Source organism: Epinephelus lanceolatus, chromosome 21, assembly GCF_041903045.1.
Source record: "Epinephelus lanceolatus isolate andai-2023 chromosome 21, ASM4190304v1, whole genome shotgun sequence".
Taxonomy (NCBI): Eukaryota; Metazoa; Chordata; class Actinopteri; order Perciformes; family Serranidae; genus Epinephelus; species Epinephelus lanceolatus.
The window spans coordinates 21,842,945-21,861,563 of NC_135754.1; the positions used below are offsets into that span (position 1 = coordinate 21,842,945).

General features: G+C 42.3%; 1 protein-coding gene across 2 annotated transcripts in view; it reads left to right on the forward strand.

The window, feature by feature from the left end:
* The first annotated feature begins 366 nt into the window (after positions 1–366).
* Positions 367–18,619, forward strand: part of ccdc186 (coiled-coil domain-containing protein 186) — a 37,346-nt gene continuing 19,093 nt past the window's right edge. For both annotated transcript variants that reach the window (XM_033611475.2, XM_033611476.2), the window contains exons 1-12: positions 367–503; positions 2,150–3,164; positions 3,575–3,701; positions 4,578–4,706; positions 8,402–8,614; positions 8,875–8,994; positions 10,209–10,313; positions 11,061–11,159; positions 13,111–13,197; positions 13,313–13,455; positions 15,509–15,764; positions 16,031–16,220. In XM_033611475.2, the coding sequence (XP_033467366.1) occupies positions 2,203–3,164; positions 3,575–3,701; positions 4,578–4,706; positions 8,402–8,614; positions 8,875–8,994; positions 10,209–10,313; positions 11,061–11,159; positions 13,111–13,197; positions 13,313–13,455; positions 15,509–15,764; positions 16,031–16,220 (2,431 nt within the window). In that variant the 5' untranslated portion in view covers positions 367–503; positions 2,150–2,202. The remainder of the gene's footprint in view (positions 504–2,149; positions 3,165–3,574; positions 3,702–4,577; positions 4,707–8,401; positions 8,615–8,874; positions 8,995–10,208; positions 10,314–11,060; positions 11,160–13,110; positions 13,198–13,312; positions 13,456–15,508; positions 15,765–16,030; positions 16,221–18,619) is intronic.

An 18,619-nucleotide genomic window follows, 5' to 3' on the forward strand; every position in this document is an offset into this window, starting at 1 on the left:
TGGCAGTGGTGTAGTGAAGGGTACACGGAGGTATATGGGGTACAGACTGCCCACCTCTTTTTCTGGCCATTCACAGCACACCCACCTATCAGCCAAAAAGCTATTGGAATATTTAGGAGAATATACTCGACCCACCCATCCACCCACCCAGTAGCACACCCACCTCATCAACAACTGCTACACCACTTATTAATAGACTGAAACGTGTCTTGTGCTTCCTCCTTGCCTCACAGTTATTATGGTATTTCATTTTCTGGTGTTAAAATAGATAAGGTGGAGCTGTACCTGCCGTGTGTCTACGTCATACTGATGTCATTTCTCCCTGGGCTATCATTGGCTTATTCCGCGTCATCGTTTCGGTTTCTCCCGCAGTAGCCATATTTGTTGATGTGTCATATCAAAGTGACTTGTTGGGGCTATCAGCTGTTAACGCAGAAAGCTCAAAGTTAAGTCTCATCCCGGTTATCTCCGCGTTGAACTCCATCATGGCTTTCTCGCAATCGGTGGGTGACAGCATCGCCATCTTTACTAAGCTTTATCTGTCATGTATGTAGGGTGCTAGCGTTAGCTTAGCTAGGTGCAGTGTAAGCGGACTGTACTTGTAGCAGCCTGGCTGCAGCTAGCTAACGCTTCTCTTATCAAGGTTAGCTTAGCTAGCTAACGTAAGCAGTTTCACCAATATGTCAGCTCGCAGCTATGCGTTTAATCTGTTTGAACCACGTATTTTGCTGTGTTTTACGCTAGATAACGTGTTTTCTTAATAACTAGTCGGGGCTAACGTTAACTAAGCTGCTAACGTTAGCATGCTCCAGTCAGCATTGGCAGGGCTAACGTTAAATGGACTCAAGTGTTGATAAAACGGCAGTAAATACAAATGGCACATCGGCCTGCTGTTTGCTAGCTACACAGCGTCCAACCCGATGCATTGAATGGTATCTTTTATTAAAGCTCGTTACTGGTATTATGGTAACTAGTTTTGACAGTGTCGTGGCATGACACCTGTCGCAAGAGCATCAACGCCATTGTGTGTGTTTAATCTGATGTGCTTTCACTGCTTAACATGAGAAGCTTTATTGTGTTGCTGTGGGGCTATGATCCATTTATTATGATAGGATGATGGTAAACACAGTGCTTTTATTGTAAGTACAATTTCGTCTGTGTACTAGGGCAGACAGCTGTCATGAATACGGATAAGATGGTATTTAAAGAGGTATGACAAATGGTGCTGGGGGGATTTTGGGTCAGGAAACAAGGTGTCACTTATCATATTATAATGGAAACAACACAGGGAGCTGTTTTTAAAAGTTTAGATCACTTCCAGCTATTCTCAGCCATCTCTCATGATGTGATTAAAGCACAGTAGATGCTGCCAAAGCCATTTCCCATCCAAGGGAATAATGTGCAACTGCTGAATATTTAATTTAAGAGGTTTAAGCCATGATTGAATGGTTCAGACTGAGACAGGGCCACTCTGTGTATTAACCTTTTAAATGGCTTTGGTGAGCACGGCATAGTGGCTGGTGAATTTTCTTGTGAACAAGAAAAGGTTGTATTTCTTTTGTTGTTGTATTTTATATTGCTTCATATCAGACACAGTTGAAAAAGCGGACAAAGGTCGAGCACTGCACAGTCCTTCGCATGAATGTCAGGTCCTCCCATTCTTGTTTTCCCATGACGTCTGATTGGATTGATGATACACTGTAAAGATAAAGGCTGTGAGGCTGTGTAGTAATATCAAATACCTATGTGAGTTGTATGACGCACACCCTCAAGTGTAACACTCTCCCAGGCATTGAAAGGACCACACCTCTTAGTATGTGTCTGCTGGGCATGTCTTTGAATTATGTTATTCATGTGGTAACTGATAGTCTTGCACATCACTGGAGAACTAGCATGAGGAAATATGAAGCTTATACCTGGTGGTGGAGTTTTTCTTTGCTCAACACAAGGAAAGACGCTATCTAATTCCCAGAAAGGCACACCATTCAAAAAAGCCCAGAGCTGCTGTGCTGGTAACATTCAGGAATTTTCGACTTCACAGAAAAAGTGTTGTCCCACGATGTATGAAATGTAACAGTTTGTTTTTATCTGTGCTCCCACTCAGTCTCCCTCTCTGCTCTGTGTCTGCTTCTCAATATGTCTCTGCCAGATTTGAGCCAGAGAGGGACCACAGAACAGCCTGGTCCTGCCTCACATACACACATGATGGAAGGATCGGAGGTTGAAGCTGTGTTGGAGGGATCGCACCCAGTGAATCAGCCTCACAACAGCAAATCTAATGAAGAAGAGGAGGAACAAATCTCTCTCAATAGTGGAGACGAGGCGGAAAAGTGCAGTCAGGCAAACAATGAAGCTGAGCTTGACGGTGAATTAATTACAACTGCAACAGATGTTCAGACAGACACAAACACAAAGTCGGAAGCTGAAACATGCAGTCAGGAGCTTGTAGAGGGGAGTGAGCTGTGTGTTGATGCTGGCTGGGATAGCAGTACAGTGTCCTTGGAACGCGGGACACCTTCACTTTCAAATGAGGCTGGCGGAGCTTTTGTCGCCCCAGTCACCACTTTGGATGATGTGGTAGAAAGCTCTCCTTCTGTTCTTGAAGGGACAATAGAAACATTACTGACTCTTGATGAAGTGAAGGACTCTCATGCCACCCCTCCAAACAGCAATGAGAAGCCATCTGTTTTGGTAACAAATTGTCCCACAGAGCCGTCGCCCGCTGATGATAGTGGTCAAGCTGAGAGCCCATCATCCTCTTCCGTTCAAAGCGCTTCCAGAAGCCCCACCGACTCAACAACCACCTCTGGGATCTGTAATGGCCCCTCTACCCCCAGTTCTGACACTGTCAGCTCCTCCCTCGCCTCCAGCCCACAAACCAGTGCCAACAACTCGGCCCCCTCGCACCCCTTGTCAAGTCCGTATGACACTGATTGCAGCCGAAAGCTCATCTCCCAGATCCAGCGCTCGCTGTCACAGGAGTCGCTGCTGGATGAGCTGGAGTCAGAGCTGCTGGCGTGTCAGCTGCCTGAGGGTGGAAGTGAAAGTGAGAGGAAAGGGAGCCCACCTGTCAATGGACTCCAGACAGACCAAGAGGACTGCATCATGGTTTTTGAGAAGTGTGTGCAATACAAGTATGCACAGCAGGAGAAATCTATTCAGAGGTAAACTGCTGTTTCATCAGTTAAAATAGATGCACCGCAGTGTCATTTATAAATTGGATCAGTGTGTCCTCTGTATCTGTAGCTGATGATGCACTAGGACACATTCATCACATCATTTAAAACTGCTACTTGTACAGTACTCAGTGTTCATTGTAATCGGTCTGTCTAGCAAGAGATTAAACTACATTCTAGCTGCTATTGCTTTTCTTTTCTTTCACCTTAGTTGCATTAAATCTGTCTTGATCAAGCTGACACACAAGAATGATTTTATTTAATGCCCAAACTGGACTTATTTGCGCACATATTTTCGTATCCTGCTCTGTATGCAGGCCAGCGCTCTAAATTCTTTAGCACATTGTGTGGACTTGACCTGAATTGTATGCTTATGTGTGATGCGCCTATGTATTCAGGCTGCTGGAGGAGAACAAGAGGCACCAGGAGCTGATCCTTGGTATCTGCTCAGAGAAGGACAACATGAGGGAAGAGCTGAAAAAGAGGGCAGAGACAGAAAGGCAGCACATGGCCACCATTAAAAAGGTTCGTTTTCTCTATGGTTTAGTCAAATTCTTCTGGCACTGGCTGTTTTGGTGGAGCACAAACACAAGTGATGTCTGTATCTGTCCCTTGGTCTAAAATGTGTACGTGTATTCTAAAATACTGGGCTTTGTTCGTCCTGCATGTCTCTCCGAGCTATTTATAACACATTTTTGAAAACAATAGAAGTCTATTCACCACATGTTTTCACTGACAAGGATGTGCACCTCTGCAATGTTTTGTCTGACTTCCTGCCTGTGGCGTACATTGCCGTCAGCTAGTTGTGATCACAAAGCACCTGCATTTTTACAATGTTTCATTTTTGCTGCATCATGTTTTGTGTTGGGGACTTTCACAGCTTAAAGGAGGAAAAAATTTAGCTTCGCAGCAGTCTGATGGCTTATCAGAGCATTCCTCTATCGGTGTGCTTTTAAATGTCTTGTGTCTTTTGTCTGTGTATTTTGTCCTTTGATTTCCAAGCTTACCTTAGTGCCTCTCTATTCTTTGGATTTAGTCTAGCATTTCTGTTGCCATAGAAGGAACAATAATTGATTCATGCTTTCTTGGTAACAGCGTTTGTTTAAGCATTGTGTAAGCAGAAAGGTGTAGAGAGGATTATTTATTACATGCACCATCATATGTAATTATTCTAGGCTCATGTTGACAGAGCCGTTTCAATTGTCCGTTACAGTAAAAGCCTGTGATTTCAAGGACTGGAAAAATGCCAAAAGCCATTCCTCTTACTGTGCTACAGAAATTTATTTTGCCTCCAGCATTCTGTGTCAGGTGTCACCCCGTGAAGCAGGTCAGCCCAGTTGTGGCTCAGGCTTACACGTTGCCCAACAAGTTGCTTAGCTTGTATCCTCCCTGTTTTTGCAGTTGGAGGGCAGGGTGGAGGAGCTGCTGAAAGAAGTGAAGGAGTCGCGGGATAAACTGATTCACCAGGACCAGGCAGCTAAAGCCGCCCTCCAGCAGATCCAGAAGGAGATGTCCTACAGGCTGGAACAGGTATAACTGACACCCAGAATACTGTGAGAGTCTTTGACAAGCAGGTCACACAACTGGTCCGACCCTTATTTGCATGTCTAGCCTTGTTCCAGTTTAGGCTGTCACAGTCCTTTTTATTTCGCTAAGGCGACATTTGTCACTACTCACAGTGTTTTAAGACAGTTTTTTTTAGCTATGTAGGATCCCTCACATGTAGAGCTGGGTGATGTGGCTTGAATTTAATATCACAATATTTGTTGACTATATTGTGATACTCAATATATATCTCAGTATTTTGAAACCTCCTTCAAAGTGCTGTAGACTCCTAAAATACATACTTATTAAATGAAATACATTTACAGTAAAGTAAAATGAAGTAGGTACTGTACATATAATAAAGTTAAATAAAGCATTGCTATGATTAAATAAATCAAAGGGGAGTCATGGGTGCTTTTATTTTGAAGCACCCAGCTCGTCTTGGTCCGGAAGTGTTGATGTTTTTGCTGTGAACTTGAAGCCTCAAGTCAACAGTTAGATATTAGCAGTTAGCAGAAAGTTAAACTGCTACTGTGCCGCCTTCAGAGATGAGCGTTTATTCACTGTGAGCTGGAAACAAACTATACTATACTGTTTGCAAGTTGCACAGGTGCTCCATGGTTGCAAAATGCGACTACAAATTAGCTCTCTGGAGCTCCACAGGTATAAAAACATACGCCTCACCTGCTTACACACTATTGCTCTACTTACTTATAGAGTCATCTGATTAAAAAACAGACATTATAGCTATGCACTTGCATTAATCCTGTCCCAACTTGCAGAAGTTGAAGTAAAGGTGACAAAAATCCTTTGAGTTTAACAAGTTACAACAACAGAAATTACGACCAAGCAGTTTAGGGATGCTTGGGCACGTACATTTGATATAAGCTGGTATGGGATACTCACTGTGAGTGTTACTGATGTATTGACTCAAGCTCAGACTACAGCTCCTGTGGCCAGAGATGTCTCACTGAGGTATTAGCAAACTCAGACAGTTAATGAAGACATTTCAAACCACAACGCAGCACTCGGCACTCTTAATCATCCGCAAAGCAGACAGCGTCAATAAGTGTATGTGTTTATACTGTATGTAAACAAGAAAATGGATTTTAAATATTTAATCAAGAGAGTTCTGAGATGAGAATCAGTCACATTTTTGTGCGATGTGTTGTGTCACTACAGCTGCGTTTCCACCAAACACTTTTGGTATGGTACCCTTAGAACTGGTACGTAACCTGTACAGACATGTACCTAAACCCTATGTCTGTTTAACATTTCCATTGCAGACAGTACTTTTAAGTGCTGTTGGGGTTGATGGTAGAAAGTAATAGCTGCATCACAGCTCCCTCCAGAAAACATTTGCAACTTGCTGATTGTCCACGGAATGGGGAAGCATGTCGATATTTTTAGAACAAAAGAGTGGAGTGTTTGGTGCTGCTTGATGGAAACAAAGACAGACTGCAGGCTGAGGATCTCCCTCTACAGTGTCTGTAGTGCGTCGAAAAAACGATGCCTATGCATCAGTATCACTGTCACTGAGTAACTTGAATCACCTTACATAAAGACATGTTGTATTCATCTTTAGCTGAAATAGCAGTTTAAACACAGCTGGCCAAAAGTACACTGCTTTTGCCACACATGTATCTTTTGAAGATGTTTGCACAAAGCCAGCAGCTGAACGGTCAGGGTCTTTGTGCACCAAACTCTATTATTGCAGAATTCATCATTTGTTAAGCGAATAGTGCAGGAGAGCATTTTTTTTTTATCCAGTAGTTTCCACACCTGGCTGAAACCATGTAGGGCACTTTTCCTCTGACAGTTTTGTCACACTTGGCAATTTTTAATTTCACTGTTCAGTGAACAATAAGAGGTAGATTTTGCACCCAGTGGTCTCTTTTAAGCCCTTCCCTTCTATCAGTCCTCCTTTGTATTAAGATGGCGAGTCAGGCCTAATCAACTGTTTCCCCTGAGGTTTAAAACATTTTTCATGTTTTGTTTTTTTTTGTAGAAACTTTGTGCCACCTAACTGAGCATTTTTCTTTTTTTTTTAATTTGCAGTGCATATTGTGGTGCCTGATGCATAAAATGTGCTGTATGTGTTTTCATTAAGTTATATTGTTTAACACACAAATGCACACACACGACCACTCTTAAGCCCGGTTCTGACCAGAGATTTGCAACAAGATGTTTTAGAGAGTTGCAGGAAAAAGTTGCAGCAGTGTGAACTGGCCCGTCTCAGCTCGACTCACGCCAGTTTATGGTGTTGCCAGTGACTCAGCTTGTCAAGTAGCCAGTGGCTGGTTTTTAGAAAGGCAGGTCACCTGTTTAAACAGCCAATCAGCTTGTAGAGAAGTCAGCTGTACAAAATGAGTTTGGGTGTGCATGTGTGTGTCAGTATCCACGGGCTGTAGCTCACCTGTTGCCCAGAAGCGTGGCGTCATCGTGAGCGGTTTCCCTTGTGAAATGCTGTCTCGATATGTAGTGTTTTCTCTTCTGATTAAAGGTGAAGACCAAACTGTTGGGAGAAAATGACAAAAGGGCAGAGATCTCTTGTCCCAAGTAAATGAATTTGGCTTCATAGTCTCCAGCCTTTTGTGTTTTTATTGCCTGAGTCCCGACTAACTTCTGACTTCAGGAAAGTGTTTTTATGTTTTTGATGTTATATCACTACTAGAAATGCAACCGTGAGAAGTAACCCCTCATTCATAATTTAAGATGCTAAAAATAATAACCAGCTACACCAAAAGCCTGAAAAGCCAGAAGTTTGAACGGGGCGGCTGTGGCTCAGAAGGTAGAGAGAGTCGTCCACCAATCAGGAGATTGGTGGCTTGATCCCTGGCTCCAGCAGTCTGCATGTCGGAGTGTCCTTGAGCAAGATACTGAAACCCAAATTGTTCCCAATGGCTGTTCCATCAGTGTGTGAGTGTGTTAAAAAAGTAGCAGGTCCATTTACCATTTACTAAGTATAGTCGTTGCTATGGAGACAGTACAGCATCTTGTTAAGTTCATGGGTGTAAACTGGCAGGCTTGAAGAACATTGCAGACCAGTTTGAACTCATCTCGTCTCGAATCTTTGGTTGGAACTGGGTTTTAAAAGTTTCTCCTTCCTTCTCTTGCTCTCCTGAAAGTCCATGTAAGAGTGGGCAGTGATAAAACTTTTAACTGACAAACTAAGAAAGGCACACAAGCATCTCATTGGCATGAGGAATGAGCACACAGGTGTGAGACGTGTAGTGTGTGCCACAGTGTTTTCCGGTGCCAGGATAATGAAAGGAAGGATTGAAAATGAAAATAACTGTTAGTTTCAGTCCTAGTAAGCAAAATATTGGATTAAGAAAGTCTGGGTGCATTACTTAAATTGTACTAAATAATGAAGTCATAATACACAATGTTATAGGGAGAAATAAGGCAGCAGAAAATTGGATTTGTAACACTGCCGTCAAGCAGAAGCATGTCAGCTTTATTTGTAAAAGGCTGACGAGCTGATGTAGAAAGTCAGCAGTTTTGTCCTCCATTCACAAGGCAATGCAAGATCATCCATCCATCCATCTATGTAACTGTGCAGCACCAACTCCAGCCATCTCCTATTAGGGCTTCCTAAAAAAAAAAAAAAAAACATTACACACTAAAGTATGTTGGATTCACATAAACCTACTTCATGATATAAACAACCATCTCAGGTGAGCAAGAAATCCGACGAGGCACGCCAAGAGAAGGAGGCCATGGTGATGAAATATGTGCGGGGGGAGAAAGAGGCCCTGGATCTGAGGCGGGAGAAGGAGAGTTTGGAGAAGAGGCTGAGGGAAGCCACCAAGGAGGTCGACCGCCAGGCCCTCAGAGGAAACCAGCTGGCTCAGGACAAAGGTCGGCTGCAGCAGCTGTTTGATGCTAAGGTAAGTGCTGTGTCAGTTTTAAGTGCCTTGTTTAAGTGTTTATATCAGGATGACAGTAACAGATGTGCTATTTTGCATTTGGCTACGAAGTTAATCTCTGACAATAGTGAAACATTTTCCACATGCTACAGTTGTTTGAATGGATGCATTTCGACTTATTGCAGTGTGCCTTATGTGGATAAGTACTTCAGCTCAAAGATCTGTTCGCTGTCCTGTTCTTCATCATTGTTCCTGCCTCACCCATCTCTCTGTGTTCTCAGGAAGGCGAGGTCGGCAGGCTGACTCGGGAGGTAGAAAAGCTGAAGGAGGAGATCAACTCACATCTCATCAAGGTCAAGTGGGCCCAGAACAAACTGAAGAGTGAGGCGGATGCACACAAGGTAAAGTAACTGTGCTATTTTAATATTCATCAAGCAATCCTGTTGAGAATAAATATACTTTTTCAACAGAATTGTAGTCAACAACATGTACCGATTCACAACCAAAATGTGCTTCATGACAGAGGAAATATTTTATAGGCAAACATAAGAAGTTGTAAAGAAGTACAGAGAAGAGTTCATTACATTTTAACTGCTTGTTCATAATATCCTTGTGCTTTGGATTTTGTGGGTATGAACCTGAACATGCTGCAGTAAAACTTTCATCAAACAATACACCACATACAAATAGCTAAATTCACACATTTACATGGCTAATAAGGTTGACCACGTAAGTTGTTGCAGCTCCATTAAGGCCCAGATACACCAAACCGACATCAAAGAACTAGCACGACTAAGGCTGATTGTTGTGTCCCCTCACATTGCCTGTGTCTTGGCCAAAAAGTTGCACATGAACACACCACAAAGCCTCCAACCGATAGCCAACCAGCATGTACGCTCTGCATGAGAGGAAATAACTCTCCACACCAGCAGACAGTGGTCGTCTGTAATCGTCGTTCAAAAGGGAAAACCAGAAGACCGTCATGAGACTAGTTAGCCAGTTAGCACATTAACAACATAATCCAGTGTTGCGTCAGTGAACAATAAGCAAACCATGATGAAATGTTTTTGCTAAAGAGCTCAGTAGCTTAAGAAAAATAATCTTACTAACTTGCCTAAAGCTGTAGGGACCCTGATACAGTTAATACATTACCCATATCAGTGTGAAAGAACATACTTAAACTCATGGATGATGTTGATTTTCTTCATATAGACAAGAAACCATGCCTGTTGTTGGTTAAAGACGTGAGCCTGCTTAGTATTTCCAGGATACAAATGACATCCCCTTCAGTCATTTTGCATCCGCAGCTGCTCCATAAAAAGCATGATTAGATGTGTCTTTTGATTTAGGGGGCGAAATGAAATGGGGGTTGAAAATGGTACAGTAATGATCCCGCAAGGAAATCATCATTAACATTGTTGCTATTTTTGAAAATGTCTATTACAGAATAAATGGTTTTATTTTTATCTGCCTCCGAGCAAATACACAACAATAAAGAGAAAAGAAAAACAAAAAGTCAGTTATGGCTCCAGGCCACAGGAGCTGAGCCACTAATGTTTCCCTTTGTGCTCGTCATAGTTACAAATGCATGTTTATGTTGTTTATCTGTGCGCAGGAAACTAAAGACAAACTGAGAGAGACCACTTCCAAACTGGCCCAGGCCAAAGAAGAGACTGAACAGATCCGCAAGAACTGCCAGGACATAATCCGAACATACCAGGTCTGTGACGTTTATCACATGCAAGTATTAATTTGTTCATGACCAATAAGGTGAACAAATGTAACATATCTGCATCTGAGAAACCTAGCATACGTCTAGATTTGTCAGATGTCGTTAGCTATGTTCTGACATTATATTGACAAGACATTTAATCGAGAAAATAATGTCTTTTTTTTTTAATTTTGTCTTTTTCTGTTCAATACAAAAAGATGCAATTCAATGAGCAAAAGTGAACTTGTTGACTCTGCTTCACGAGAACGGCAGTTTTCATTTATACCTTGTGATGGTGGTAAAGAGCTGCCTGAGATTTCTCTCCTGCTGGAGAAAGATGAGTTTGAGTTACTGCAGTCTTTCATCACAAGTGTGTTCTCAGAGCACACACTGTGTACCGTAACAGCGTATAAAACAACATGAACGTACATATTTTATGTTATTAGCACATTTAAAAAGGGAAGGTTAAGGAAACTTACACCATATCATATGTAAGACAAGAAAGTTGAATTGAACTAAAACCAAAATTAACCCCAGATGTCTTTGTTTTGTGTCATTTTTTTATTATCAGTTCCCTTTTCTCATGTCTTATATGTCTTGATGATGATTGATGTTGATGTCTTATATCTAATAAATCTCTTTTCCAGGCTCACCATCTCTTTATGTCAACCTGCCTTTTACTGTTGTTTCATTTTCCTCTCCGTCACACTGATTACTGTCTTGTTTTTTGAATCTCTTACTCCCTCTCTCTTCCAGGAATCGGAGGAACTCAAGTCCAATGAGCTGGATGCTAAACTGAGGGAGACCAAAGGGGAGCTGGAGAAACACAAGCAGGAGCAAACGGACCAATTAGAGGTGCCAGCCACTGTGCACACACATGCAACACTATCTCACACACAAATGTATACACAAGAACTTAAGTAGCTTAAGGTGACCAGTGAGTGGGCACTTAAAGGGGACCTATTCTGCTTATTTTCAGGTTTATAGATGTATGTTGGGTTGCCATTTTCCCCATACTTTCTGTGCTGGAACACCTGTATTTGCCCCCTATCTGAGATGCCCCACTTTAGGGCCTGTCTTTAAGCCCCCCTCCCGAAAAAGCCCAGTTTGCTCTGATTGGTCAGTGTTTTCTGGGTCTATCCCATCTGCACTCTCTGCGTCTCTGCACCATCATTGCAGCCGGAGATCAACTTTAACGGAGAGTAGCGGCACTTTCTACCTTGAAAAATCTTTAATAAAAACTGCAAAACCCAAGTCTTCACAAACAGACATGTTCCAGTGAGAATATGATCTGAAATCTGGAGAAATAAGCAATATCGGCAACCAAGATTACATGTTTCCCAGATGTTAGCATGTAGCTACATGTAGCTCCATTTGGAAACAGAGTACTTGCACTGGTCTAAAGCCTTAGGTTTATGGCAGTAAATAAAACCCTGAAGCTAAGCAGCTTTACTGTAAGCATTAGCAGTTTGTATATTTGCTGCATACATACTTGTCTGTGAATTATGTTTCTGTTTGTCGCTATGTGACAATCCACCAGAAATCCAAAATAAGCACTAATACAGGTTCGCTATTAATTCAAAATTACATATACATCCTGTCCCGCCAGGCCATTATACAGCCTTTTTACTGATGGTGTCGATGCCAGCCTTTTCTAGTAAAAATGTTTATTTTCAGCTGTATTCATCAGTTTGAGAGGTGTAATTGCCTTAAGTAGGAATGAGTAACAAACTGGCACATGGGCTCTACAGGCAGAACCACATACACACTGGCACAGACATGGACTCCATCCAAACACAATGGCCTGTTTTTCTCTCTGGCTCATTCTGAGGGGAATCGCACTTTAAAAATAAATGGCCTAGAAATAATCAATATGAAGCTGAGGGTTTCAACAACAGCCCAGAAGAGATCACCCATTTCTTGCCATCTTTCTGCAGCCTGGTTCATTTATCCACAGTGTTTGCAAGTGCTTGAAATTGAATTGAAAAATATCAGGCCTCAGACAACAATAAATGGCCTCAGATTTGAATTTTGTTGCATTAATTGTAGGTGAAAAGTCTTACAGACATTTGGCCATGAAAAGATGTGTGCAGATTATTTTTAGGACAGGTTTTACAATGTTGGACCTCAGTTTTGGCAGATATCGCTGCCCTGCTGATGAATAAATTACCCCACATTTGTATTTATTTTAGTATATTTATTATGCTCAAGCCATGATGCAGCTCAGTCATAAATAATGCAAGCAAAACAGTTGGGCGTCCATTACTGCGCGGGTGTTAACGTTAAAACGTAATGGGAAGGGATGAATGGCGGAAATAGACGGTAAATTTGCTGGCATGGCCATTACTCGTTTGTTGTCTTGAATACCACAGGCTACTAATGGCTTCTTGGAAAAGTTGACCAGCCGTCGTACTGTTAATGGCTTTGTTAAAAAGATGAGGCGAAACATTATTAAGCTTTGCTTTCGCATGTGTAATGACTACATAAGCAAAGTCGTGTTAATGAATGCCACACTTGGATTGTCAGGAAATGCATCTGCAGTGAAATGATGCGACTGTAGAATTTTTCCTTTTCTTCCAGTAAGAAATGTGTTCCATTAAGTGTGATTGAGGGTTAAGTTGATGGGTAAAACCACTGAACTGAATTTATATGTATTAAGCATTAGTCATCACAATCAGAATTGGCAGAGAGAGAGGCGTTTTTATAATTACGTATCCTTTTACAGTAAGGATTCAAAGGTTTAGACTCCAGTTAAATACCGTAACGGTGGATACACATCTAATGTAAAACTTAATGCGACCGGCAGGTGCATCGAGTGAAGGCCAAAGAGCTGGATGACCTGAAAAGGAGCTACAAAGAGGGCATGGATGAGCTCATCACTCTCCGAACCAAGGTATGTCATACAGATAATTGCTTGATCATCCGTGTGTGTGTGTGTGTGTGTGTGTGTGTGTGTGTACCTGATATCAGCAGGTATTGAGGTTAATTAAGGGCGTGTTGTCCTGCAGTTAAAGTGTCTGGAGGACGAGCGTCCACGCTGGGAGGACGAGCTGAGCAAGTACAGGGAGATCATCAACCGTCAGAAAGCTGAGATCGGACGCCAGAAAGAAAAGCTGGATGAGATTACCGCGCTCCAGGAGCAGCATCAACGGTACGAACACACACTGGTTACAGTTACATGATGGCTTCTCATTCGGAATGAAATAAATCTGAATGAAATCATTCGGAATTAAAGTCTTTCCAGGTAGTTTACATGGGAAATATTCATTCCGAATGAGGGTTTACATGGGAGATCAGTTCAGTCGCCTTTATTCAGGTCTGTGCAAGGTTTGGGGCAGGGAAGGTTTCTGATTGGATAGGGGGCGGGGCGGATGTTACGTGTTTACGTTTACCAGAAGAAAACACTGTAGTCCTCGCTCCGGATAACAAGATGCTTGACGACACCGTTCTTAGTGCCTTTTTCGGGCTTGTTTTGCTTATATTCTTGAAGCAGCAGTACGACAACAACCTTGTTCTGCTAATGCTTCATCTGTTGAGGAGGAGAAGGGAGGTAGAAGGTCGAAGAAGGGAGGTAGAAGACCGTGCTGTGGCGAATGGAAACCGGTGAGTGCAACAAGTCCGACTGCTCTATCTCAGCCCGTTGCTATGCAGCCCGTTGCTATGCACGCTATATACGTCATCGCGCCAGAAGGGCAAGGAAACGAGCATGCGCAGAAAGACCGGAATGAACTTAAAGAGGAATGAGTGTATACATGCACACAAAATTCTTTCATTCGGAATGACGAACGGAATAAACCACCCCCTTTAATCGGATTTAATTTTCAATCGGAATGACCGTTTTTCAATCGGAATGACCGTTTACATGACCACTTTTAATCGGAATGGCCTTTCATTCCGATTAAAAGTGGAATTAAACTGTGCATGTAAACGTACTGACTGTCACACTGATCATGCAGGGGAAATACTTTAAGGTTCAGTGTGTAGGTTAACTTGCAGGCCAGTTGTGCACCTGTATCACCGTTCTAACATAATTGGTTTGGATAGAACAGAGCTGGTTGTCATGCAGTTCTTGTCCCTTTTCTAAATTTATATTCATACCTTTTCACAGGATTTAAAGATAGGCCAGGGACAGATATAGCACACAGTGCAGGAAGGGACTCAGCTCCCTCTGTGGGTGTGTGGCTCTCCCGGCCATGTGCACATGACTTGATAGAGAAACTTTTCCACTTATTGAGATTCTGCTTTCTGCGTGTGCCAGAGTGCCATAAGTAGGTGGCGCCAACCCAATTAGTTTCTCCTCCTTTCTTTTTCTGGCTGTCATTTTGAGCAGCAGGAAGTTTTTTTTTTTTTTGCCACTCGCAGCAACATTTTTAGTTGCTGGCAAAAGAATAATAATTTGATGCCGCCAGTTCTTTGGTCCAGTGGAGATTGTGACCTTCATCCTGAAACATCACATATGGCTCATTTTAGCTGGTTATTTTGTGAATTTAACTTAAACTTTCAGCTGTATGAATGCAAGTGAATAGTTAAATCTTACATCTTTTCATGTATAAAGCATTTCTGTCCTTCAAATCCGTCCTTGTGTCTTAATTATTTTAGATTTGTATATTCTTGCATTGGATCTTTGTGTCAACAACATGTCTGACACTTCTTTCTAACTGAAAGTGATGAAATTAGGGAACATCAGATTGTTTAATCGTCCTAACGTGCTACGTACATCAGTGAGCAGGCTAAGAAACGCTGCTCGACCTCCAACCTATTTTCGCTGGTCAAAATTGACACTGACGTCCTGATTTCCTTGATGTTTCCGTTTTCCTTCCTGTCAGCCATCAACCTGTAAAAAGAGAGACTCATTTGCAATGTTAAGAAGTGTTAATCAGTGCCACTCTGTATTGCAGCCTATATAACTGTCAGCCTGTATACAATATCGCAGTGTACAGATCGAAAACAATTAATCATTCGAGCTGAGGAAACAATTAAAACTTGTGTCGTACTTATGTTATTTATGAATTATTAATTCAGACACTCATTTGCAGAGGCAGAAATTACAACTGCACCACAACATTCTCATCTTATTCTGGCGCTGCAACCTTGCTTGTAGTATATCTGAACAAATTTGAACAAAAGATGTTTGTAGTGAATGCACATTTAATGTAAGCTGCTGTTTTTAGTAACACCTTGCCAATCACTCTTTTGTCCCGCAGTGATGAACAGGAGATCACAGCTCTACGTGAGGAAGCGGACGGCCTGACCAATCAGATGGCCGACCTCCAGCGTGATGTGCAAGGCAGTAGGGAGCGCGAGGCTGAGCTACTGGGCTTCACCGAGAAGCTGAGCAGCAAGAATGCCCAGCTCCAGTCAGAGAGCAACTCGCTGCAGGCTCAGTTGGATCAGCTCAACAGCAGCTTCGCAGAGCTCCAAGCAAAGATGGAGGAGACCAACAGGCTACTGGATGACAAGGTGCGGGAACTTTGATCGCACAGAGTGATTTAGTGAGACGTAGAAGTGGCACAAAACAGCCGAGTTGTCTGACTTGGAACATAGTGTGATATTTTCTGGCTTGACATTTGCTAGATATATTTTTTTTCTATTCAATCACAGGTTGCTAGACTGTGAATTGTGTTTTTTGGAACAAGCAGCCATGTTACAACATCTTCCCACTCTGTCATGGCTGTTATTGCATCATTACTCTAATTTTTTTCCTCCCGTCTCCATTGATTTTGCAGTCACGGCTGCTGAAACAAGAAGAAGTGCTGAGGCAGCAGGAGGTGCAGGGCCTGCAGGAGGAGCGGGCTGCACTGCAGACAGAGGTGGCGCAACTAAAAACTAAAGTTGAAGAGCTGAGGGACGAGTTGGTGACTCAGAAACGGAAACAGGCTGCTAATATCAAGGACCTGACGAAACAACTAACACAAGGTTAGGACACCAGCTTGCAGTATGTTTCTGTAGCTCCATCATGGTTAAGTACCTAATTTAATGTAACTATTTTATTAGCAGATAAGAAGGTTGACATCTTATGGAAGTCATGTAGCTTAGACTGCATTTCCCCTATATGGTTCAGCTCGACTTAACTCCCATTTGGTACCATGTTTGCACCTTGTCATTTGTACAGTGTAGTTTTGTTGGTTGCCATGTTTTAAAATCTGGGTCAAGTGAATAAAAAAATTGCAGTTGCCACCTTCTAGTATCAGCTCAGCTCGCTTGGAATCTGGATTGAGGTGGTACCAAAAACAGTGACAAATGCCAGGTATGAGCCACAACTTCTGCTAATGGAAACCCAAAAAAGAGTGAGGCAAGTTGAGTGGAGCTGTGCCTTACTGTACCATGTAGTGGAAATGCTGCATTAGGGGCTGTACACATGCTTCGTCTTTAACTGCCCGGAAGATGTAGGGTCAGACACTGGGTGCTACTCTTGTGCCTTTTCTGTGTCAGTTGTCAAGAGCACAGTGGCAGGTTGCATCTGAAGTTGCTAAGCAACCTTAACAAGCGCCATATCATAGCCTATATACCTGAAATCCTGACTGCAGAGCTGATCATCTTCCGGGCGCTGTTTGGGTTTGGGCCTACTGTCCGTGGGACAGATGTAAAGCTCTGGCAGCTCTGCACTAAAATGATTATTTTCTTCTCCATATTTATCACAGATTAATATTTTAGTATGAAGGGAAAGATGTCTACCAGCTGTGTTTGGTTGTTCTTGGTCACATGACATTTGGCGCATGCTGCTGCGTTCCAAAAGTTGAACTCTTGTCCTGAATAATAGGTGCTCGGGAATGCGTTCTGGCATTTGAGGGCACCTACATTGAAAACAATTCATTTGAGGTCGCCAAAAAATGCAGCATTTGTATCGCCTCTTAGACAGGAGGTGGCTACAAGTGGTGGTCACACACTGATGATGTGATGTTGCATACAGATATTTTTAAGCCAAGGCTGTTGGGGCCATCTTGCTCGACCCGCCATTTTTCACCTGCATTTAAAAACCAGGTCAAACATAGAATTTAAGAGTGAAATTCACCTTTGTTTTTGTAATTTAGTGACTTTATCAAGTCTTCACTCAAACCCAACAGAATATGAAACATGAGCTGTATGCTATTACCATACTTTACATTACTTTATTATTAACATACTGTGTGTCAGAATTACTGTAAATGAGATTGTATTTAAATTGCAAGGTATCAAAAGTGTTGTATCATCTGCAGCATTGCCACAGTGTTCATGTCATTCATGTATTTAAGACCATACCGGGATATGTCATAATTGAAAATTCCTGAATCCCATTATCCAATATTACCTTACTGTGATTTTTATCTTCAATATAGAATGACTCGCGCTGAGACACAGCACTTAGGATTTAATGTGAGGTCACACGTGCAGATATGGATATGGAGTGCAGGGTGATTAGACACAAGAGAGATGGGAGTGTGTACAGTGCGTGCCATGTACAGAGAGCTAATGTTCTTCTCATGCTTTAATTACACTTAATAGAGTGAGCCAGCTTCCCCTACTTGGTTTTCTGTGCACACACAGTAACCTTAAGGCATGAAGTTCAGTGCTATTACCGTGCCTTGTAAACACAAGCTTTTACCTTTTGGCATTCGATACAGAAGGACATTTTTATTAAGAGAGCCTTTGATCATTCATCAGCGCTGCCGTTACAGTTTATGACTACAGCACAGTGATTTTACGCCTTTGTTTATGCATAGAAGGTTTGCTGAGCGTGCAGTCTTCTCCTGAAGCAGCCTGCATCACCTTTATTCAGGTGGACACCTTCTCAGAGCAAAACTCAGAGCAAGTTCAGTTAAGCAATGTTGCTTAGCTTAGGATTTCATCTCACCTTTTGTGCACCTCTGCCTCCAATAATTTGTAAGATTTCCTTGTTGTGTGCCATTTTTTAAAGTCCTAATTCCAGCCAGCATTGTCTGTGTCTTTGTTCACACAGGCTAGTATTAAAGTGATTAGAAGAGGACTCAATAAGCTGATCAGCAGGAAACACTGTACTAGTACTGCCTGCGAAGAGTTGCAGGACTGGTTCAATAAAAGGTTTGAATAGATTCAGTCTGGCTACGCAGCGTGTATGTCTAGGGCTTTTATTGTGAAAGGTTACAACTAAAGGAACGGGTCTTGGATGCACTGCCTTTCTCAAAGCTGAAAAGAGCAATAAGGTTTGCCGTCATGGTCTGGTCTACGGAGCCTCCATGTTGTTTTTCGGTGATGCTAATCGACACATTCTTGAGTTAATTGTCTTTATAATTTTTGAATCCTTTGTCATATAACACTGGGTGCTGAGAAACACAAATGATGAACAGATCCGCTACTGT